General features: G+C 32.2%; 1 protein-coding gene across 1 annotated transcript; it reads left to right on the top strand.

Annotated features, from left to right (window-relative positions):
- The first annotated feature begins 663 nt into the window (after positions 1-663).
- Positions 664-2,115, top strand: LOC131612209 (ethylene-responsive transcription factor ERF027-like). Its single transcript, XM_058884017.1, has one exon. The coding sequence runs from the start codon at positions 866-868 to the stop codon at positions 1,646-1,648; it is 783 nt and encodes a 260-aa protein (XP_058740000.1). The 5' UTR covers positions 664-865; the 3' UTR covers positions 1,649-2,115.
- Positions 2,116-25,584: the final 23,469 nt, after the last annotated feature.

Here is a 25,584-nt window from a genome sequence, read left to right as displayed (position 1 = left end):
CCAACCCATTACAACCGAACACGGAAAAATCCAACCAAAAGGAAAATTACAAACCAACTACTACTACGAGAGGTATAACAAAGGGTCCATCACGAACTCGTAATATGAGAAATTGGGATGAGTAATTTTACCGCAAAACATCCACTTCCAAGCCAATAATTTGATATTCCAAACGATATCGTTAACGCTCCATTTATCCTTCCGAAAACGAACACCGTTCCTTATAATCCAAAGGGACCAACAACAAGCAAGCCAAATCATACGAGGAACTTATTCTTTTTTATATAACTATTTTAATTTAACTAAGAAAAACTTTAAAAAAACAGATTACCTAAAAAGTGAATCGATAGTTAAAACAAAAGAAAAAAAGAAAGTCGTTATCTTTGGGACAATGTTTGTTGTCAACAGTACTCAATAGCCATTAAGACAAAGACATATACAAGTGAAGTTCACCCCACGATCCTCCTCGTATAAGTATATTAACAGATAATCAAAAATGGTGTGGCTATTACGTGTTCACAATGTGGCCTCACCCTCATATCAAATTAACTACTTTTCTTGTAATCAAATCCGCGACTTTCCCACGGCTTCATCCCATTCGTTCATCACTTTCACTTTCTTTTTCTTCAAATCAAATCACACATATCTCTCTACTCCTCATTCATACACATTGTCGATATATCTATATCTACACATATAGTTATATATATGTTACTCCTACCTAACATACCATTCATATATGATATATGTATTACTACTGCCACTATCATCATATTCTCTTTAATACCATTTGTTTATCATATGTGCTTAGTTAACCTACAACAACCAAACCAACAACATTTTTTTATTATTTTTCTTCTTCTTCATGGATGGCACCAACCCTTATAACTCTCCAACAGTTCCACCACCACCTATACAACTTCCAAAAGTAGTAACATCTTCATCTGCACCAACAACTCCTTCATCTTCTTCAACAACTCCGGCCGTGACGGCCGGTGTTGTTGTTGGAAGATACCGTGGAACCAGATGTAGGAGTGGGAAATGGGTGTCTGAGATACGCGAGCCGCGTAAAACGAAGCGCATTTGGTTAGGAACATACCCTAGAGCAGAAATGGCAGCAGCTGCTTATGATGTTGCTGCTCTTGCTTTAAAAGGACCTGATACGACTCTTAACTTTCCGGATTCGGTGCTTTCTTACCCTATTCCTGCTTCTTTGTCTTCGACTGATATTCGTGCTGCGGCTGAAGCCGCTGCACAGGCGAAAATCATGAGAGTGAAACCACCTGATCAACTAGAACAAGGAAAACAACAGAAGCAAGAAAAAGAAAACGCTTCTGGTTTTGGTTTGGAGGGAAGTTCTTCAGCTAGTAGTGGAATGCAACAACAACAACAACAACAACAAAACCCTGGTTTTGATTTTGAGGGAAGCTCTTCAGCTAATAGTGGAATGCAACAACAACAAGGTTATGAATATGAATATATTGACGAGGATGAGTTGTTGAATATGCCGAATTTGTTGGACGATATGGCTAGAGGAATGCAGGTTAGTCCACCAAGGATGACACCGTTTTCAAATTATTCGTCGGATGATCATTCACCGAGGAATTCTGATGGAGGAGATGATAATCTTTGGAGTTACACTTTTTGAAGACAGGCAGATTCTTTCATTTTCTGTCTTTTTCTCTTTGAATTGGTTTGATTTTGGATTTTTGGTCTTGTGACTTGTACGGAACATCTTAATTTACCCTCTTTTTCTAGCTAGGAAAGGACTTTGATTGTGCTTCTCTGTTGTGAATTTGCAGTTACCTAACTTGGTTTTCCATTGATCTTGAATCAGTGTGTAAATATAAGGAGGGTTCTTTAAATTAGGTCATTTTCACTTCATCATCAAATAGGTTTGTTTTTGTTTTAGGTAAGGATCTGTCTGAATCTGATAGAATTCCGTACGATCTAATCAGTTATGTTAGAGTTAGAGCCTATGTATATGTGATTTGATGTGAGTGTAAAAAGATTCAACTTTTGATTCTGGGTCTTTTTTGTTACACTATCAATATATCATTTCATGATCTGTGTATGGGGTTTGCACTTTTTCTGTTGAATAAAAATTAATCTGATGCTGAGATTCACAGTGCTGTCTTTTTGCAAAATAACTTCCAGATAATGGTGTTCATATTTGAAGAAATTAGCTTCTGGATATTACATATGTTTAAGCTATTATAAAAGCTATTACAATGAATGGAATTGCCATACATATATTATAAGTAGAACCTTATATGATTCTCTTGTACAAAAAATCAGTGTACAAATTATGGGTGTTTATACATATGATCATAACATAACTTTCTTCATCTTATATATAGCTGATTAACCTAGCATTTAAGAAGTTTGTTAGTATGTGATTAATTTTAAACTAATTAGTACATGATCTGTATATGTCTCTTTGAGGCTTCAAATTCACTCTCTATTATTGAGTCAAAAGAGATAATTGATAGTCCTCTTTTTCTGTCATTATGTACTGTCAAAGAATTGGCATTAAAATCAAGAACAAGTCTCTAGGCTTTTTTAGGTCAGTGTTGGAGGAAAAGAAACATTAATTTATGAACCATATACTATAATCACATTCATGGCAGTAGCTATGGCCTGGTTATTTCTGGTATGCAGCAGGTTTCTGTTTTTGAGACTTCAGAATTTCTTTTGCTATATAAAAATTTAGATAATTAGGTGGTGAAACACTCATGCAATAATGTTAGATGGTAGGTATTATAGGTTATTTAGTTAAGGACATGGTTTTAAATTGCAGTTGCGGTCGCAAATGAGGTTTGCAGGTGTTGCGATTGTAGTCATTGCGGTTACTGCAATGCACATTATTACATGAGAAGAAACACGGACGAAGTTGTCAGATGCAGGTAATACGTCCCAACTTGCGGGGGTGATGTAGTTGCAGATACTACTGCATCAGCAATATTGCAGCCGCAATTGTCGTTTCAGAGTGCAGAATAAAACCATGTTTGGGATCTTTGTTGGAGGAGGATTTTTTTGGGCAGGGTGTTCAATCATCTTTGGCAACTCCGATTGCAAAGTAGGATTTTTTTCTATCAATAAATGTTATTTCTGAGTGCATCAAAACCTTTACCTATGAAATGAAACGGACAATTATTACACAATAAGTTCTTTGACGCATTATTAATAACACAGATGACAGTTACTGCTTTTCCTTTCTTTGTTGTGTCTGAGACCACTTGCATGCATGTATATGTGTACAACGACAAAGAACTTCTTGGACTATTAGACCAAAATTACATACGGTAACATTTTTTTTGTTGAAAATAACTCATATGGATCAAAATATATATAGAACAAACACTCTAGTGTTTTCTATGACAGAAAATTACTACCATTACTAGATTTTGGAATTGCCGACAGGATGCAAAGTTTGTGCCGAAGGTTATGATAGAATGTTGATTTGTTGATCACACCAAGGCGCCTCTATTTGAACAGGAAACTACTTTTTCTTGGTCATGTTTGACATATTAGGACAATTAACCAGTTACATATATTATATTTGTGTTTTTCAAGTGTGCCGCAAAGAGATTAGTCAGCACTAAACAAAAGGGAAGTTGAAATTTTATATTTATAACATGTTGACAAAAAAAATAATCAAGGATACCTATACACCTGAATAATACCTTGAAGAGAAAGAAACAAAAAGAGTAATGTGATGTCATTTGATGTAATGAGAAGAGAGATGGAGGGAAAAAAAAAAGAACTTTTGTATGAAGATTGAAAATTTTATGGATGTTTAAATAAGAAGACTATTATGTTAATTTCTTTTGAGTGCAGGATTTTTTTTTTTTTGTCTTCTTTTAGGATAGGTTCCATTTTAGAAGAAAAAAAATTCAAGCAGGAGATCATTTAATTTAGTTGGTGTCTCTTGTATTTTGGAGGGTTATTTGTTATAATTTGTTTCTCATATTTGTTACTTGTGATTTAACTTCTACAAATTACTCTAAAATTTTAAGGTGGCTGAAGTCAAAGCTGATTCTCGAATTCTAAGATTATTTTTCTCTCTTTTTATTGGATATATAACTTAGATGACAAGAGGGATTGCTATGAAATGAGAAATTATAGTTTAGATTACCGGTGACAATGGGCCGACCGCCCCGCTCCGTCTTATGTCCGTCAAAAAAAGAGTGGAGCGGGTAAGCTAGTCAAATGAAAATGGACAAGATTTTTTTATCTTTAAATTAGATTTTTCATTTATTTTTTAGAATAATTTCTTATAAAGTATCTTCTTAACAAACTTTACTTAAAAAAATATTGCATATATTAACAAATAAATGTCTAAATAAAATCATCAAGAATTGGAATGACTAGAATTAATTAAAAAAACATGGACTTAAGGCGGTACGGGCTTAACGAATAGGCAAAGTGGGCTTTGGCGAGACGAGCTTTGACGGGACGGGCTTAACGAATAGGCAGGGTGGGCTTTGGCGGGCGGCGGGTTTTGGCGAAGCGAGCTTTGACGGGACAGACTTCGGTGGACAGAGAGCCCAAAATCCCAACTCATCCATCCATTGTTTGGCAGGTATGCGGACCGGATCGGCGGACCACAACCCGTTTTGCCACCTCTAGTTTGGACTATTTCACTATTACAAAACACGAATGCAACAACGCCTAAGTCACCACGGTTCTTCCAAACACCGTAGTGACATCTCTAAACTCAGGCGCTAACATTTTTAAATTTTTAATTAAAAAATGTTTGGATATAATAACGATCGATGAACTCACTGTGGTGATACAATCAAGCTTTCATGGGTTCGAACCTCAACACCCTTAAATATTTTATTTCTTTAACGTAAAGACGCGTCTTTTATTTATTTTTAGATAATAAATAAAAGGGATATCACTACGGTTGATTTGTTCAACCGTAGTGCTATATTTTATTTTTTATTTAAAATTTTTAATGGTTAAACACCGGCGCTTCTTTTTGAAATTCTATTATGCAAATAATATATCATCAAGGTTCATAGTATTGATCGTGGTGGTATCTTTATAAATATTTCTCAGTTCTAGCTAGCTTGTCTCTTCAGTATCCATTTTTCACAGAAAAAAGAAACAAGACGAAACAACTCTATCGTTCAATACTATGAAACGATTTCAACCCTAACACCATCGTTCACTATTTAGCATTCCTCTTTTTTCACTTTGTTCATTGTGTATTTGTCATTTTCGTCAACATCATCGAGGAGGTTGACAACACCAACACGATCGTCGATGTCAAGGAGGAAGACTACACCAACACCTTCGTCATCTTCAAGAAGGAAAACAACACCAACATCGTCGTCATTATCGGGAAGGAAGACAACACCAACACCAACTCAAAATTCTCCTTTACTTAGTCATCAAGTTTACGGTACATAAAATATTTTCCCCATGCTTCTATATTAAACTTCATTTGCCATTGTTGTGGATGTTGTTGTTGTTAATGTGTATGATTAATCTTTAGTTGTTATATGTGAAAATAATATTAGATGGTTATATTATATAAAAGAGGTTGTTGTTGTTATTGTTTATGTTGTGATTGTTGTTTATGTTGTTGTTGTTAATGATATTTGTGTTTATTGTTTATCTTATTATTGTTTATGTTGTTGTTATCATTATTACTGTTTATGTTGTTGTTGTTGTTTTTCAACATAGATGTCGACATTGTTGAATTCTTTATCTACTAACGAAGAAACTCATACAAATGATACTAGTACAAATGATACTCAAACAAAAAGATCACAAAGAGGTGTCACAATGATGCCTCAATTCATAAAAGTTTGTAATTCAGGTGAAAAATTTCTGATCATGTTTGATTCATTCTACAAAGTAGTTGATTGTGAATATTACTCTACTTTTAAAAGTTATGTTGTGTTCCTAGTACGTAGCAAACTTAGTATATTAATAAATGATTAAAAAAATGTCAGATGATATCAAAGATAGCATGTGGACAGACGTTATGGTAATAATTTTAATTTTCATTTATTCAATATCACTTTCTATAATTTTTAATACATACTTGTTGATTTAAATGTAGTTGAGATTTGAGTTTACCGATGACAAAAGTTGAAAAAAAGTGGATCACTTATGTCGGTACTTGTTGGAAGGGATTTAAATCACGGCTCACGCTTGACTACATTAGGAAGCTTAAGCTTGGTCTTGCTCGTCCATGTATAAGATATAGTTTTATATCGAAGAATCAATGAAAAAAAATTGCGGGGGGACCGTCGTTTTGAGAAAATAAAAGTTAGTACTATTCTTATTTATCCGATAATTTTATGCTAATATTATAGATACTAATCATATTTATTTGTTACTATGTTAGTAACAAGTTAAAGGCAAAATAGGAATACAAATCAAGGCAAAAAAACATGTACCCATGTAGATTTTCTCGTGGGAGTTACTGGAAACTTGAGAAAACAATCATGCTTAAAGAAAAAACAACAAACGAGAGATGATCACATCCCATCTCCACCGTCAAGACATGAGAAGTGGAAGATGACTCGAATAAGACCAAATGGAGAGTACACCTCAGATGCGTCACGAGTAATTGCTGGAAAAAATTGTAAGTAGGATTTGTTTTAAATTGCTTATGTTATGTATTATTTAAATGCTTTGTATATATATATATATATATATATATATATATATATATATATATATATATATATATATATATATATATATATATATATATATATATATATATATATATATATATATATATATATATATATATATATATAGAAAATTTCTTTACCCACATCCCTATGGGGGTCACCCCCAGCGAAAAACTCATTTTACCCCGCTTCGGAAATGCATTTCCAAATTTTTTTTTTCTAAATTTTTCCAGACTTCGGAAGTGCATTTCCGAAAAAATCCCAAAAATTGGGATTTTGAATAAATTCGGAGATGCATCTCCGAAACAATAAAAAAATCTAAAAAAATCCCAAAAATTAATTTTAGGATATTAATTAATTCATATATCATAAATTTGATATAATTTATGAGTAATGAATAATAATAATTATATATTTTGATATAATTTATGAATTATGAATAATAGTTATGAGTGTTTTAATCTATGAGTGTTTTAATTTATATATTTATATAATAATTATAATGATTATTATATATTTTGATATAATAATAATTTATGAGTGTTTTAATTTATATATTTATATAGTAATTATAATAATTATTATATATTTTGATATAATAATAATTTATGAGTGTTTTAATTTATATATTTATATAGTAATTATAATAATTATTATATATTTATAAAAATTATTATATATTTATATATTTATATAATAATTATTATATATTAATTATAAATATATTTATATATTTATATAATAATTATATATTTTGATATAATAATAATAATTTATGAGTGTTTTAATTTTTATATTTATATAATTTTTATAATAATTTTTATATATTTATAAAAAATTATTATATATTTATATATTTATATATTTATATAGTAATTATTATATATTAATTGTAAATATATTTATATATTTATATAATAATTATAAAAATTAAAAAAATGAGTGTTTTAATTTAGATTAATTATTATATATTAATATATTTATATAATAATTATTAAATATTTATATATTATATATTTATATATTTCACTTACAAAATGGATAATTATTATTATATATTTATATATTTATATATTTCTATTCTGATTCATAATTAAAAATGAGTTATAATTTTTTATTTAGTTTAAAAAAATTAAAAAAGATTTTGTCTTAATTTTATTTAACAAATAAATTTTATATTTAATTCTAAACCATTCAAAATTTACTTATGAAATTAAAATGTTTTTGGTTTATATAAGTTAGTAAAATAATTTTTAACTTTAAAATTGTTTAGTAAATTTTGATTCTATTGATTCACCTTCATTTTATTGATTCACTTTCATTTTATACCTATTAATTGTATTGATTCACCTTGATTTTAATTTTTTAATAATTATTGAACTTTTTCGGAAGTGTATATCCGAAATATTCCAAGACCAATTTGGTCTTGGAATATTTCGGATATGCATCTCCGAACACACCCTCCTCTCCCAAAAAGGGGGTGTTTTCGGAAATGCATCTCCGAAAACTCAAAAAAGGGGTGTTTTCGGAAATGCATCTCCGAAAACACCTTTTTTTTCGTGTTTCCGGAAATGCATTTCCGAAAACACCTTTTTTTTCCAATAAAAGTACGTTTTCGGAAATGTATTTCCGAAATAAGGGGTATTTTGGTAAATTCGCCAGAGGTGAGTAAGAAGGTTAGGAGGTGGGTGAAGAAATTTCATATATATATATATATATATATATATATATATATATATATATATATATATATATATATATATATATATATATATATATATATATATATATATATATATAGTATATATATATATATATATATATATATATATATATATATATATATATATATATATATATAGAGAGAGAGAGAGAGAGAGAGAGAGAGAGAGAGAGAGAGAGAGAGAGAGAGAGAGAGAGAGAGAGAGAGAGAGAGAGAGAGAGAGAGAGAGAGAGAGAGAGAGAGAGAGAGAGAGAGAGAGAGAGAGAGAGAGAGAGAGAGAGAGAGAGAGAGAGGAGAGAGAGAGAGAGAGAGAGAGAGAGAGAGAGAGAGAGAGAGAGAGAGAGAGAGAGAGGAGAGAGAGAGAGAGAGAGAGAGAGAGAGAGAGAGAGAGAGAGAGAGAGAGAGAGAGAGAGAGAGAGAGAGAGAGAGAGAGAGAGGAGAGAGAGAGAGAGAGAGAGGAGAGAAGAGAGAGAGAGAGAGAGAGAGAGAGAGAGAGAGAGAGAGAGAGAGAGAGAGAGAGAGAGAGAGAGAGAGAGAGAGAGAGAGAGAGAGAGAGAGAGAGAGAGAGAGAGAGAGAGAGAGAGAGAGAGATGAGAGAGAGAGAGAGAGAGAGAGAGAGAGAGAGAGAGAGAGAGAGAGAGAGAGAGAGAGGAGGCCCGTGAAGGCACATTTGTTTCAGAACTGCGACATGATATACTAGTAGAAGCTATCAGAACAGATGGACATGGTGGGCGTGTTCGTGGTGTTGGAGAAGGTGTCGGCATGAGGTTATACTTTAGTCATCAAGAAAAAACACAAACACTGAAAGTCCAGAATTACATGCACAAAGAAAAAATGTTGGTAAATTTCAGAATGAGTTAGAAAAGTTATATTTGGTATGTGCTTTATTTGAAATGCTAGTGTTTAATCGAAAATGGACAAACAAAGATGATCCTTATGATAATAGTGATGATGATCATTTTCCAAATAAAAGTGGTGTATGTCGTGTTAGAATCAAAGAAAGTAATTGTTCAACCCCTCCCCTCCAAATAAAACCACAATGAGTTATTGAATCTCTCTGCAAATAATTTTGCCATGTTATTAATGAGTTTGGACTTCTTTTATCATGGTTTTCATAAGCTACCATTTGTAGGTGCTAGTCAACTAAGCTTTTAGTATTTTCCAAAAATATATTTAACTTATTTATTATATTCCATTCTTTTAAAAAGTGATGGAAAAAGAAAAAGAAATCCGAGAATGTATAATTGAGTTTGATTCTCTTCTCCCCCTCCCAGAATCAAAGTCTATGTCGAGTGTGGAGTCCCTTTCAATAGATAAGGAAAATAGTTCTTAAAGAAATAATAAAAGTTGAATTGCACTTAAAGTTTACCGCTTATAGTAAAACACTGTCCCTCTTTGGTTTGGAGTTTTGTGTTGAATGATATGAGAATTAGTGGGATTTGATTGCAGACCCAAAATCTTTAATACTATTAATGTTAAAAGAGAGAAGGGAGGCAATTAGATGAGGCCCGGTTGAGGGGCTAATTCCGCTTTCTGCTCTCATCCAGTCGCCATCGTATACTACAATTAGTCAATCACTCTCCATCACGAATCTTGACTACAACCACCTTTTCTTTTCTTTTTCAATATTATTAAGAAAATTTTCTTTGAATTTTGGCCATTTGTTTCTTATTACAAATCACAGTTTGACACTTATTTTAATCTAAGATAAAAGAATAATAAAATATGATAGATAAGTAGTATTTCTTTGTTAAAAAAATAGTATCTTAAACCACTATAATAATACTTTTAAAGAGATACAGTAGGTTTATTATTAACACATCAACAAATATGACTAGTGAATGGAGTGGAGGCCAAAACTCGGGAAAAAAAATAAAGATAATTGATAAAAAAAAAAATTTTAAAAGATACAAAAATTTAATTTAATTTTTTTAAAATAAGAGGGTTAAAATGGCATTTAAGCCAACAAAAATTCAATCAAAACGATCTATTAATATAGATTAAAATTTAATTTATTTTATAAGGGGTAGTCTAAACCTCACCAACTTCATTTTATTTTTTATAAAAGAGAAACCTAAACTGAATTTAAGCCAATAAATTACTAAAAAAACAATATTATATATATATATATATATATATATATATATATATATATATATATATATATATATATATATATATATATATATATATATATATATATATAATTCAATATTATAGTTATAATTATACTCATATTCATCCTTACAAAAATATTTATATTATAATTAAATATTCAAGAGTAGGGTGTATATGGGTACAGGTCTATTCAGAAATCTGTTGCTAACGATAAATTATCTGAATTCGTTTATTTATAAGTATATTCAACTTAACTCGCAAAAATCCGTATAATTTTAATTTGGGTGTCGGGTTTGAATTTTTCAAGATGTAGACACATTGACCCAATCTATTGACGTGACATTAGTGATTTTTTATATTTAATATTATTTTAAATAAAATATAATTTTAATATCTCACTACTAATCGCAGTTTTTCCAAAAAAAAAAAAACATTTATCACCAACACTAGTACTAGACCAATGAGGTTATGTCACATAGATGAATTTATTAAACATTATATGATATATTTCATGCAATTTGAATTTTATAAATGAATGTAATTGTATTGAATTGTTTTATAATTTTTTTATAATTTAAAAAAATTATTTGAAACACAAGCGCAAACTCAACCCAGCCCTTAAAATAACGGGTTAGTTTTGACCTTAAAATTACGGATTGATCGATGAACTCATTTTATTGAAGTTTGAACGGATTGAATAACAGATTAGACTGGACTCGGTTCAATCCAACCCGTGTACATTTCTACACAAGAGTATAAAGATAGGTTGGATATAAGATTTTCATACTTATTGTTGCATGCAACCTCATCATATTAATATTTTTAAAATATGATCAATCAATCATATCAATTTAATTAAAAATCAAACCTACTATCAAACATCAAACCTACTATTAATTGAATTGAATTTAAATTTCATGTATTTCGTTAAATTTATTTATATAATTTATATAAAAATTTAAAATATTTTGATTTTCTTAAATTTTTCACATATATTAAAATTGCTTTGTAAGTTTGTATTAATATATTTATTTTTATCAAATATAAATTAATTTAATAATATAATATGATAAGATAAATAAATCATAAATTTCTTAATAAGAATGTCATTTTGTGTCATTTTGTATTTATCAGCTAGTGTAACAGCTAATTTACCAAACACTCAAATTAACTTATCAGCTATCAATCACCAGCTACCAGCTATCAGTCACCAGCTATCAACTACCAGCTACCAGTCACCAGCTACCAGTCACCAGCTACCAACTAGTTTTACCAAACAGAACCTTAGATAGAGAAATTAAGACTTAATTTTTGTATAAATGAAAGAAAAAAATAAAAAGGAAAGAGAAAAAAATAAAAGATTATGTCCTAATAAATAATACTCCTACTAATAGTATTAAAGAGAAATCAATGCACCGTTAAAAAAACTATGATTAGTATTTAATTTGACAAGGATATATATACACGCAAAAGAAAATTATGGATAAAGACTTGAAATGGTCAAGTGAAAATGGCAATGTCAATAACTTAAAAGTAAGAAGAAAAACAGGAAGAAAATAGTATCGTGAAAATGGGAAAACCGTCCATTAGTTGAGTGACTAATCCGAAAATAGTATAAAATACAAATCGCAAACCGAACCAAACCGTGCGGTTTTGTTAAAAGATGACTCAAATTAATTCGAACCAAATGCAATTTTTTACGGTTTTGGTTTGGTTTGGTTTAATTTGCGGTTTTCTATTGGGTTGGTTTGGTTTTGAACACCCTTAGTTAAGTCAAATAGTGTAGGGTTAATAGTCAAAAAAAAAAGCTATTTAGGACAAGAATTGTATTTGGATCAATATGGTAAATGGGCTTTATAAAGATACATAAATGTAATGAGCCCAACTTGAGTAATTGCCAAAACTAATAAAAAAACTTACTTCGGGATGTAATCTCCTAAATTATACTTGGCACTCCCCTATTTTTTATTATTTTAGAAATGTCTTTGGTGGAATAGGAATAATTTATTTCGAACGAAATTTTCGGTAAAATATTGAAAAAATTTAGTATATACGAAATTTTCAGTAATTCATTTAGAATATTTGGTAAGTTGTAATTATTTTTGGAAATTTCAAAATTTGTGGTAAAATACTGTAAATTTTGAAATTTCTGATAAAATCTTCCAGAATTTTCAAAAATTTTTTCAGTAAAATCTACTGAAAATTTTAAAATTTTCTAATAAAATTTACAATAAAATCTCACTTTTTAAAAGAAAATTCGGCATCGTCCAAAAGATTTCAAGTTTTTTGGTGAAAATTTTGAAAAGAGTATTTGATCTTTTCATACATTTTAGGAGGGTCAGAGTCTGACATAAGTGCTAATGTATTGAGCTTGGTTTATCCCCTTTTATTTAAGTTGGACTTTACTTCTTTTTTTTTACTTGAAGCTTGGGTTATGCATGTATCACCTTGAGATTTTTAGTTGTCAACCCCATTTTTAAATCTTACACCCTTCAAATCTAATAAAAGTGCTTTTATACCTTTGTAAATTTTACTTATTAAAAAGAAATGCGTGCATACCAAATTTTGGGAAAATTTCTGAGATTTTATCTGATTTTTAAAAAATTACATGACGTTTTATTGAAAAAATTTAGAGCTTTATGAGTTATACTGGATTTTTGAAAAACAAATGTAAAAATCATATTTTTAACACCTTATTTTTAAAGGTTAAATATACAAAATCTCCATGTAATGTTAGCAAGATTTGGTTTATCTCTTGTACAAAAAATTGAATTCTTCTTTGTAATATTAAGATTTCATGTCTTTAGCCCCTCAGTTAATCAAGTGGTATAGAATTTTCAATTTCGCTTACGCGGCACACCCACGTGGATTTTCTTTTAATTTTTATTTATTATTTAAAATCCACGTGGAATTTTTTATTATCAATTTTTAAAAAAATTTGTTTTATTTGAAAAAAAAATTATTATGACCCTAACATTGGAGGGGAAAAATACTTTTTTTTTAATTTTTGCTAATTTTTTTGTCCACGTAAGTTTTTTATTAATTTTTTTGATATAATTTCAATTATCTATTTGAATTTATTAATGTTACATGAATATTAACATCATTTATAATTTGAACATTAAAAAAATGTTTTCATTTAACTCTACTGCCATATTAATAGTGTTTCCCTTTATATAATTATAACTTTTTACGATTTCTATTTATTTTAGATATGAATATTGCAACTTAAAAATAATTAATTTAATAATTAGCAGACAAATATAACAATTCTATAATATTAATATTGTGTAAAATAACATTTAATAGATAATATAAACATGAAAAGTCTGATAATAAACAACGAATATTAATATAAATATTAATAAAAAGGAGTGTGAGTCATGACATTCTTATTTATTAGTATGTAATTAAGTTACAATGTAACTAATTGTCATTTTCTTAAGCCAAGAACCTTATAATTCAAGAAAAAATAAAGGAAAAGACAAAATCCAACGGGACCTCTCAATGGTTAACAAATATAAAGCTTGGCATTCCTATCTTATTGTAAATGAGTAAAGGAGCAAGGAAAGAAAGGAGAGTTTTCCAAACAATAAGGCTAGAAAAAAGAAATTGAAGTCCACCAACTCAGCAAAACCATGGAAAAAATCTCCTTTAAAGTTCATGATTAATCCATAGAAGAAGCCAAATGTGTAGAGAAAGAGTCGTCAGTGTTGCATTTAAGCCAACAACGTGAAGGAGGTTCCCACAAAACTTGTATAATTTAGGGAGAATTAGAACGCTGAATTTTGACATTGAATTTCTTGATGATGGTGAAGTCATTGATTGAGGAGTTAGAAAACTTTTTAGTAATGTTTCCTATAAATGAGACTTTAAAATGAACCAAATTTAAAGTTTTCTACCAATGAAACAAGCGCTTATTTACTTTGGATTGATTACGAGAGTACCAGATAAGGTTGATAATGGAGACAATTGCAACTTGAATAACCACCTTACTAGGAGTGTTCAAAACCAAACCGGCTCAATAGAAAACCACAAAACCAAACCAAACCGAAACCGTAAAAAATCGCATTTGGTTCGGATGTGTTTGGGTCATTTTCTAACAAACCGCGCGGTTCGATTTGCGGTTTGTATTTTATAAACCGAACCAAACCGCATTATGTTACAACCCTAAAACTTCTCTTAACCTATATTCAACCTAAACCCAAACCTATTATGCCTTAGCCTTACGATTACGAATGATTTTCTCTTCCTCACACTTACGGTTTCAGTTTAAGTCTTCTCAAATCTCTCCACGCGGTATTGCGTCTTCTTCTCATCTTCTTTATCAAGTACATATCACTTATTCTTCATAATAATATTTTTAAATTGTTTTATGCCACATTTATGTTTTTTATTCCACTTTTATCTAATCTTATTTTTGTATATTAAATGAAAAGTTGTTATCTAAATATGATGATTTTGTTGTTATTTAATAACGCATAAATGACTAAATACAAAGTTATGTTGTCACCTATATGTGTATGTATGACTCAATAAATTTTTGTAAAAAAACTGAACTAACCCAAACCACATTGGTTTGGTTTGGTTTGGTGTAGTTTGGTTTTATTTCTAAAAGTCAACCGATCCAAACTGAACCGCACACTTTTTTCTATTGCGGTTCGGATGATTTTTCACGTCAAAACCGTCCAAACCGCACCGCGAACACACCTACACCTTACATTGAGGGCTCCAATTCATGTCTCTCAATCTTAGACTATCATCATTAGGTATTTTATTATGACAAAGACTCTAAACAAGGAAAGCCTTAAAGAGAGGAATGATTAGATTACACAAGTGCTTTCTCCAAGTGTGAGATTGAAAGTTAATAGATTTGAAGGCATATGCTTCTCTCATAGACAAATTACCAGAAGTAAAACGATTTCAATTCAATTAAATCTAAGGATGATATTACTTTCATAGTAATCATAGGATAATTATATTGTCATGGACATAATTTTTTTTATAATTGTTTTTATATTCAAAACAAAAAAAAAGTATGTTACCCCTGCAATGAGTGAATTAATAAAAAAACTCATGTGGACAAAAAAAATTAGAAAAAAAATTATCAAAATAAATATAACAGCACGGCGTCGTTGCGGTGCTGGGTGTTCGTGTATCCGGGGCGGATTCGTGGAGATCGGATGATATTGGGCGACTAATACGCGGAGAGCGAATTGTCACGGCTGAGTTGCCTGCGTCGCGTCGGTATCTGGTCTTGTCGGCTAGAATTCAGTTTCAATACTTCCGTTGATTTCTTTCCTCTTGGCTTTGAATTTCTTCCTTTCACCTCTGTTTAGAGAAAGTTTGTTCTCTTTTTGTTTTGTCTGTTCATGTTCCTTCTTGTTAAAAACGTATTAGTACATGTGATAAATGGTGTCTTATTGTTCATAAAAAAACATGATAAAGTGTCATATTGAATTGGATTGCAAACAATTATAAGTGTTGTGGTGTTAGTTTGAAACATGGCTTATAGAGATGATAAAGTTGAAATTCTTTCTACATATTTGGTATCGTATGTTTTTTTTATAGAAAACAATCTCATTCATTAGATGAAAAAGAGAGAGTACAAACATAGAGAAAGAAAATGTGTTAGGACATTTCCCATCCACACATTGACAACATCACTAATAATTAAGACTAACAAGCTATGGACATTAAAAAGCTTTGAGAGGATAGAAACCAAAAGGAAGGTACCAAACCAAAACGTTAATCCAATCAACCAAGCAAAATTCTTCCACAAGAGACATGTGAGTTTTGAAACTCTAATCTTTAAATCTATCCAATTACAGATCATATCTTTAGCTTTGACATTAGTTTTATCACGCTCAAATCGATTATTCAAGTTCACAATATTGATTAAACTCACAACTTGTGAATGAAACAATTGTTGACTGAAAAGAAGAGTTTGATTTGCCACATCCATATTAAGATTCTTACTCCAAAACACATTTCCTTCGTCCAAGCTTCTTTGAGGAATTTCATCAAATACCTTGAGCACAAACTCAAAACAACCTAAGTCTAATAACAACACACCCAACAAAACAAACCAAACAAGAAAAAATAGAACCCACAACAAAACAAGCACAATAAAATAAACTATTACATGAACACACACATAAAATCTGGGCTTCCTTATCTTCCGGTGGTGGCGGCTCCGGTGAAGGTCGTTTTCCATGTCGATACCACTCTAGGTCATTGGTTGGTGGAGGTGAGTTTGGAGTTGCAAACGATTAATGGTTAATGGTGGAGAGGAGTAAGAGCTTGATGGAGGTTGGAGGAAAAAGCATGTATGGATCTAACATGAGTGAGGGTTTCAAAGGAATGAAAAGAGAGGAGGGAAAACTTACAGTGGGGGAGGAACCTCCAATGAAGAGGAGATGACCACTATAATGGTGGTGAATAGCCTCCATGAAGGAGGGGAGCCCCTACAAGAGAGGAGGTGACACCCATCAAAAGAGGGGAACATGGGGAACCATAAGTTTAGAGAGAGGGGAGAGCTTCTCTCTCTAAATGGTATTGTATGTTAATGGTAAGAAATCATGAAGTTTGATAATGGTGAGGAGCTTATTTATTAATGGGAGATGTGAATTTGTGGTGGTAGTTTGGTGTATGAATGTGAAAGTGAGGTTTAATGTTACTGCAAAACTTTTGTGTTGAAATCGTAAAAATGAAAATTAGTGGTGAATTTTGCACATGTGGGTTGTTATACAGAGTGAGTGATTTTGACTTGTGTGTGTGAAAATTTGATAGTGTGAAAATTGTAAGAAAGGTCTAAAGTTGTTAGATCAAAAAATAATTTTAAAAAAAGAAAAAAAGACCATGAGACCATATCATTTTTTTTCACAAGTCAAAAGGTAATTTTATTAAGTTAAAATGCACAAGATGTGCTATGATACAACCAAACTTAGAAAAAAAACTATAAAAACCAGTTTGCATAATAACAGCAGCAATACAGTAGCCACCAACAAAACAGAACTAAACCATATCATATAATTGTACGTGAAAACTGTGATGAAAAATTGAGACATTATTTATACAAGAATAACCAAATAATTAATCAAGAATAACCAAATTAATTAATTCTTTCTAAAAATTGATTATTTGTTCCCCAAGGTGTAATCATAAGCCTTACACTCAAATCCTTACCAACTGAGCTATTTCACTTATTTGAAATAAAATGACATTTGCAAATATATGAGGGCAAATTTTGGGGTGCAACAAGAGGCTACAACGATTTGGTATGCTGGCGGATGACAAGTGCAGTTTTTGTGGGGATTGCGAGACGATCGATCATCTGTTCTTTAGCTGCAGTGCTATTAGTAGGATTTTGAATAAAGTGCTAACATGGCTGCACATGAACCATAGGCATAATACTTGGAATGAAGAAAGCAACTGGATTAAAGATTTATGCAGGAAAAAAGGGTGCAGTACTAGAATTCAGCAATGTCCCATAACTAAGATGGTTTATGAATGCTGGATATATTGAAATCAAACGTGTTTTGGTGAGAAGATTTCCCATGATGTTGTTGTTTCAAGAATCATTGATGCAATAATCTATAGATGTTGGAATGTCCCTAAGTTAAGAAAACATCTGAGTTACTTATTGATGCCTTAAACATGAGTTAAGCACCTAACATCATCAAACTAAATTAAACTACAAGTATCTATTAATCCAATCTCACTAAGGTATCCAAAACATCCAAACATGGAATTACAAACAAAAAATGTATATAATGCGGGATAAGAAAAAGGTACCAAAGATATTACATCATGTCATAGTATTTGTAATGTCTAAAAATTAACATCTGCATGTTTTCTCCGAAAAGTAATTTACAGACGTGCGTGAACAGAGGAAATACAATAGAACGCAACCCTACCCCGAAATCAAACAAAGTCCTAAAACACACAAAAAACACTAGGAGGAAGGAATATTGATCAAGTGACTTCAAACACAAGAATGGGTAAATTGTGTAATTTGATTTTGAAAAGTTTTTACAAATGATAAAGGTTGATTAATTTTAAGACATGAGAAGATGAGATTACGTTGTGGAAAATAAAACACGGAAAATAAAAAGAGAGAGGTAGATAGATCACGTCAAAAATTACACTGGCCTGGCCTTAAACCAGGCAGAATAATCCATTCCTAGTTTCCCGTTGTGATTTTCACTAACAACTTTGAGCTTTTATACCAGGTTTAGTCCATAACCTTCTTACATCAATTTCTTACAAAGATTCATATTGCAAATTTTATATCAGTTACAATATTACAAGAGAATTAAGCTCTTGAATTTCAGTTACAAGACAATTTGATCAAAACAGCAGAAGAACATAACTCAACTTTAAGTCTTTTGTTCTCTTTTCACTAAGATAATGACTAGTGTATATGAACAATTTAAATAAATATAATGAGTGAGAAAGAATAGTAATTAATCAAAAAATTTGTTTTGGAAGAGCGCAAAGACTCCTTTATATAGGAAAAAATTGGCCAAAAAAGAAAAGAAAATGGATCAGATCCATTTCCTAATCAATTAGGTTATCGTTCTAACTGATTACATGATCGTTATAATCTCTAATTGATTTGATTATTGTTCTAATCAATTAGAATTTTTTATAATCAATTAGAACAATAAAAGGAAATATTTGATGGATATGCTCCCAAATTAATTAGATATGTTATAGACATTGGTCGGAAACAATTTTGAGAAGATTTTTCATTGGTTATCTTTAGGAACCCGAAAAGAGAGTTTTTCCTTAAGTGGCTCAACTCACAAACCAAACAGCGACTTAATATTAAATTCCTCTAACAAAGCTTTTAATGGGTTTAGCTTTGAACCCAAACAAACACTTCCTAAGGAAGAGATATTCACTCAAGAGGAAAAAGAACTCTTGATGAATTTACATTATTACCTTTTCAAGAACAAGTTTCCTCACTTAAACACAAGGGCTTTCTCAAAGCCCTATAGCTAACCTAAAATGAGAGAAAGTATAAAAATATTTTAGAGAAAGAGTGAGAAGGGTGAGATAGCTCATGTTTCTGGATGTGAAAAAAGTGAAGGGGGAGGCTTGTATTTATAGGCTAGAGGTTGGTACAAAAAAGGAATCTATGGGCAAAATTAATTGTTCAATCAATTAGGTCCTCGTTCCAATTGATTGGATGACCTAAATAATCGATTACTTTTTCCCAATTTGAAAAGATTTTATATAGGGTCGTTACCCTTTATTAAGACACTATCACAATCAATTATAGACTCAATTTTTCCTTTTCCAATAAATTTGGAATATGCTCCTAAAGTTGAAAAAAACACAAAAAGGGGGTTAAATTGTGTAGGCTTTTTCTTTCTTTTTCAAAACACTCTTATCAGATTCAGAACACAAGGTCTAGAATCTGATTCAAGGTAAGTTGTTTGCAGCGAATAAAAGCAATATCAGAGTTAGAGAGCGAGAGAAAGTGATACACATGCAATTTATTATGGTTCCTCCCATAAAACAGGAATAATCCAATACCCTGTACTTCCAAGGGATTTCACTATAATCACTACTAATTATAATTGCTCAAGCACACAAGCAAGAGGCTTACAATGCTCAAACACACAAGTAAGAGACTTATAATACTCAAGCACACAAGCAAGAGACTTCATATGCTCAAGCACACAAACAATATACTTATAACAATCTAACTTACAAATGAGAGATTGTTTGAGTATTACACTTGATATACAATCAGAGGTGTAAACAAAATACAACACAGAAAGACTCTTAAGACTTAAGAATTTTAAAGATATACAAGTGTTAAGAAATTCTAAGATAAATGTGTGCAATTTTGATTTGGCAAAGTTACAGCTCTTTGTTTGTCAATAGTTCGTTGATAGTTTCTTCAAGTCTTCAGCTCCTTATATAAAGAGACAGAAAAGAGCCGTTGAAGAAGACTTCTTGCACAAGTGAGTCTTGGAGAATCTTTGATCAGAGACGTTGGAATGTTACTTGATATGGTTAATGTCTGGCAAAAGACATTTAAAATTCCTTTGCTTCAAAAGGAATTATTTGTGTCATCTCTACTGTCTGTGCAGATTTTTGTTTGGTTCTGCTCATGATTAGAAGAAGACAAAAAAATTATCCATTCAAAAGAAATTTGACTATTTTAAAGGAAACGTTATTTTTCATAAGAGAGATCAGAATTTTGACGATTAAGGAGATTTTCAAACTTATAAATACAGTATAGGCTTTGAGGAGGCATTGTTCAATATATGTCTAGATTAAAACTTAATCATGTATAATATCTTTAATTTGTTAAATTTTCGTACTAAAAATTATGAATCGTTAAATTTATTAGTGTTAGGGATGAGATCCAGTATTTGAATAACCTTGTGCTCTAAAATAATTTTTCAATTGAAATTGTATCATTCATGTATAGTTTATTTTTAGTATGTGTTTAATACTTGTTATTGTTTGGCCAATTGTAAATTGTCCTACAACTATTCATTAGTGAGTAAGTTCAACTTATAGTGCTTGATAAAATTATTCTTGATATTGATCACCTATAGGACTAGGGATAAAATAGAAAATTTGTATTATTCTTGTTAATCAAAACGTTTAGTTCTATAAAATTCATTAGATAGTAAATTTACATCGCAAGATTAATTTAGAGTGCTAAGAAAATATATCATACCGGATAGTAAATTTTAATAGCAAGATTAATTTAGAGTGCTAAGAAAAAATAAATGGGTCAGCCTAAGAATACTATAATTAGAAAAAGTTAAAGGTAATTAAATACAATAAAATTATATTTAAAGTTTCGATACATTAAATGCACGCATTCCAAAGAAATATTTTTATAAATATCTCATTAACTTGTGCCCTAGGGGCACATGTTAGCTTTTCCCAAAATAAATACAGTCTCATCCTGACATATTTTATCATCTTAGTTCAATCAATGACAATTAATTTAGGAAAAATAACATTCGGCTTTCTAAACTTACAATAATAATTAGGGGTCACAAACACCCATACCGTTTCATTTAGGTCTCTCATGTAAAAATTCATAAAAAAGATGGGACGGGACGGGGCGATACAATTTTTAATGTCAAAATTTATTTATGTTAATTTATGTGCCCGTAAAAACAACATAAAAAAGCAGAGCGGAGCAGCCGATCACATTAAAGGGTGGGGGTCTAAAATTTTGGTCTGTCGCGCATTAAAATACGGACAAATACGGGCACCCCTTAATTTAGTAAATTTGCTAAAATTACAATTAATTATCATAATTATTTAACTTTTCTTTTTTCTAAAAGAAAAAAGAAGTATAATCTCCTTCTCCCATTTTAATTTTAATTTTCATAAACATTTTCTCTATAACATTATTTCTATAATAGATAAAAAAATAGAAAAAAACAATATAAATTAAAGAAATTTTATATATATATATATATATATATATATATATATATATATATATATATATATATATATATATATATATATATATATATATAAATGTTCGCGTATTAAAAAAATTAGATAGAGGAGAATCTGAATGTTGATTATGGTTCATAGTATAATAGGCATTCTATAATGATTACAATAATAATTTATAGACTTTAAACATTTATTTTATCAGGGTTTGCAATTTCTACACCAATATTTCATACACCGTACAGTACACCGTATACTATTACCAAACAAAATGGCTATACTATTACCAAACAAAATAGCATAGCACAGAAACCAAAGTAAATATGTCTTATTAAAAAATTAAATTTAATATGCTTTTTGTATATATCTATGGTGTAGTGTTTGAAAAGAGTGTACATATATCATTTCTCTTATTTTATTTAGAGATTTTCTTTGTCCACCTCCCAACCTACTAGGTCACCTCTGGTGAAAAACCATATATATCCCTGACTTCGGAAATGCATTTCCGAAATGCAAGAAAAAGTTGTTTTTGGAGATGCATCTCCGAAAGCGCTTTTTTTTCAAAGTTTGTCTTATTTCGGAAATGCATTTCCGAAAATAGCATTTCGGAAGTACATTTCCGAAATACTGCGCGTTTTGCAGAATAAACAAAACAGCCCCCTCCCCCATTCATTTTACCCTAATTCAACTTCAAACACAACCCCAGAGAAATTTTGTGCAAACCACTTCCAAGGCTACCTCAAAGGCTCCAATAACCTTGCTATACTACATTCAAAAGCCATCCAATCTCTTCAATCGGTAAGGTTTTCGAGTTTTAGATCTATGATTAAAATTTCTATTAGGGTGTCTAGAAATAGCAAAAATTGTATTAGGTTAGGTTGGTACTGCTATTTAGGTTGTTTAGAATGATTAAACATAGTTTTGAAGTTTGTTTTTGGGGTCTGCCATGGAAGTTGCAGAAAACTTCTTCGCAGGGGTGTTTCGGAAGTTCATTTTCGAAAACACCTCCATTCCCAGTTTCGGAAATGAAATTCCGAAGTGTATCAGAAATGAATTTTTTTTAGTTTTTTCTGTTCTCTCGCATATTTATTGATTTCAATTGTTTTCAGGAACATGTCAGGCAACCAAGCACGCATCAGACAGGGTAGAGAGACCCAGACTGCGTCGGCTAGACGCGAGCGGGCGGCGCAGCTGGCGTCGACGCAGGGACGGGGGCAGGGTCGGGGACGTGTGCGAGTTCCCGTGCAGATGGACGAGGGTACCTCTTCATCTGGATCGAGGAGTCGTCTGGCTCGGGTATCTTCTTCCTGCCAGCGAGAGGAGGAGGAGGAGGAGGCAGTGAAATACCACGAGGCGGAGGAGGTACCAGATGTTGACCCTCCACACGGGGAGGAGGAGGAGCAGGGGAGGGCTACCCGGGAGGGCCCAGTGACACTACCGTGCTGATTACCTATCACGAGCACGTCGCTCGGCGTATCTGGGAGAGAGAGGTATTTTTTATAATTTGCCCGACTATATTATTTAACCATTTATAATTTAGCCGTTTATTCAATATTTTCTTAACGGTCTATTTAACATACTTTTTTATTTGTTTTTTTTGTAACAGGAGAGAGAGCCTTTGAAAATGGTGAACCACTCCCGGAAGGTTTTCAGTCTGTTTAAACCGACTGCTGAGTGGTTTAACGACGCGGTGAGAGCTTCAGGGCTTAGTGGGCTCTGCATGAAGGGGTATACCACCATCAGCCACAGCATGCAGGGGGCCTTTGTGGAGCGGTGGCACAGGGAGACGTCTTCTTTCCACTTACCGGTTGGGGAGATGACGATCACCTTGCATGATGTGCAGTGTCTTCTCCACTTGCCTATCAGGGGGACGCTGTTTGGCCACTCCCGAATCCAGAGGATCGAAGCCAGTGAGTGGGTGGCGCTCTATTTGGGTATGGAGCCCGAAGTTGCTGACTTTGAGTGCATCACGACAAATGGGCCTCATATCCGGTTCACCACACTGAGCGCTTATTTCGAGCACCACCTGGTGATGGCGGCCGAATCCGAGGAGGCGAATAGCGCCCTATTTGTACACTATCACCGTGGCTGCGCTCTCCGGTGCTGGTACATGTTTGTGGTAGGCGCTGCAATCTTTGTGGACAAGAGTGCAAGGTACGTCGACGTGACCTACCTCCGCTACTTCATGGACTTGACTACCGTTCACCAGTGGAACTGGGGGTCAGCTACTCTGGCATACCTATACCAGAAGCTGAATGAGGCCTCCAACTAGAGGACCAGGCAGTTGACCGGATCCTACACACTACTTACGGTACGTTTCATTTTTATTGTTTCACATTTATTTATGTTTCGTATTTATTTTTAATACATTATCGTGTTTGTGTTTCAGAGCTGGATCATCTCTTACTTCTCCCGCATCCACGGCTTCCACATTGATCCTGAGTACGATGACGCCATGCCTAGGGCCGCCAGATACGTTCTCTAGAGGGGGAACAATGCGGTGGGACCATACCGTGGGTACCTCAACCGCACGATGCACGATGACGTCACTTGGAGGCCATTCAGCGACTACACTCATGTTTTGAGGCTGCTCCCGACACAGTGACCCGAGTGCAGCTCACTGGCATATTTGAGGATTGGGAGCGTCATGTGGTACCGGAGGAGTATCGTCGCATTCGGGTCACCCAGGACTGGCACAGTGTGGAGGGGTATGTCACATGGTTCTATCGGGTGTCACATCCTCTGCTGAGACCCGACGCTCCCGGCGCTCCTAGGCCAGCACACGAGGAGATCCTAGAGAACCAGCAGGCCGAGGATGACCACGCCATTGATCTCCTGCCGATCTGCCAACGGATAGAGATGCTTGGGCGGGACGCGTTGGATCGAGGTGTCATTCATCAGGGCGGTCCAGAGGCAGTTGCCGTGATGGAGATGATTGTCACTGATGCGGGCCGTGCGGTGGCATACAGGCGGCAGAGGAGGTCCCAGGGAGAGAGGGTTAGGCATACCCAGTAGGGGTCCTGGTTTTTTTTTTTTTTGTTTTCGGATTATATCTTTCGCACACTATTACTATTTGGTTCGGCCTGTATATATTATTTGGATTTTATTTATCATATTAGTATTTTTTGTTTATATGTCGCTTATTTTATTTGGCGTTTTCCTTTAATTAAAAATACGAGACTGTTAAGAAAAACATTACAAAAAAACACACAATTTCTGCATAATTCGGAAGTGCATTTCCGAAACCTCCCAAAATCTGAAAAAAGGTGTTTTCGGAAGTGCATCTCCGAAAACACCCCCCATTTGGTGTTTTCGGAGATGCACTTCCGAAGTCTTAGAAAATTAAAAAAAAAAGTACTTCGAAAATGCATTTCCGAAGCAGGGGTAAAGTGGCCTTTTCGCTGGGGTGACCCCATAGGGATGTGGGTAAAGAAAAAACCTTTTATTTATGCAAATTTAAACTCTTACTTTTTTTTTTAATTTAGATTAAATATTATTCTGTCATTTTTAAAAAGTAATACTTTATTTTTTAAAATTATAAAAAAATACTTTGTATTCTTTTAAAATATATTTTTCTACGCAAATGATCTCTACTATCAAGTTAATATTTTTCAACTTTAAAATTCAAAT

The sequence above is a fragment of the Vicia villosa genome, linkage group LG1 (genome assembly GCF_029867415.1).
Source record: "Vicia villosa cultivar HV-30 ecotype Madison, WI linkage group LG1, Vvil1.0, whole genome shotgun sequence".
Lineage (NCBI taxonomy): Eukaryota > Viridiplantae > Streptophyta > Magnoliopsida > Fabales > Fabaceae > Vicia > Vicia villosa.
This window is presented reverse-complemented; position numbering and strand designations above follow the sequence as displayed.

Bases quoted from the DNA above. Each gene is read 5' to 3' on its own strand.
- LOC131612209 (XM_058884017.1), top strand. From the start codon at position 866: ATGGATGGCACCAACCCTTATAACTCTCCAACAGTTCCACCACCACCT.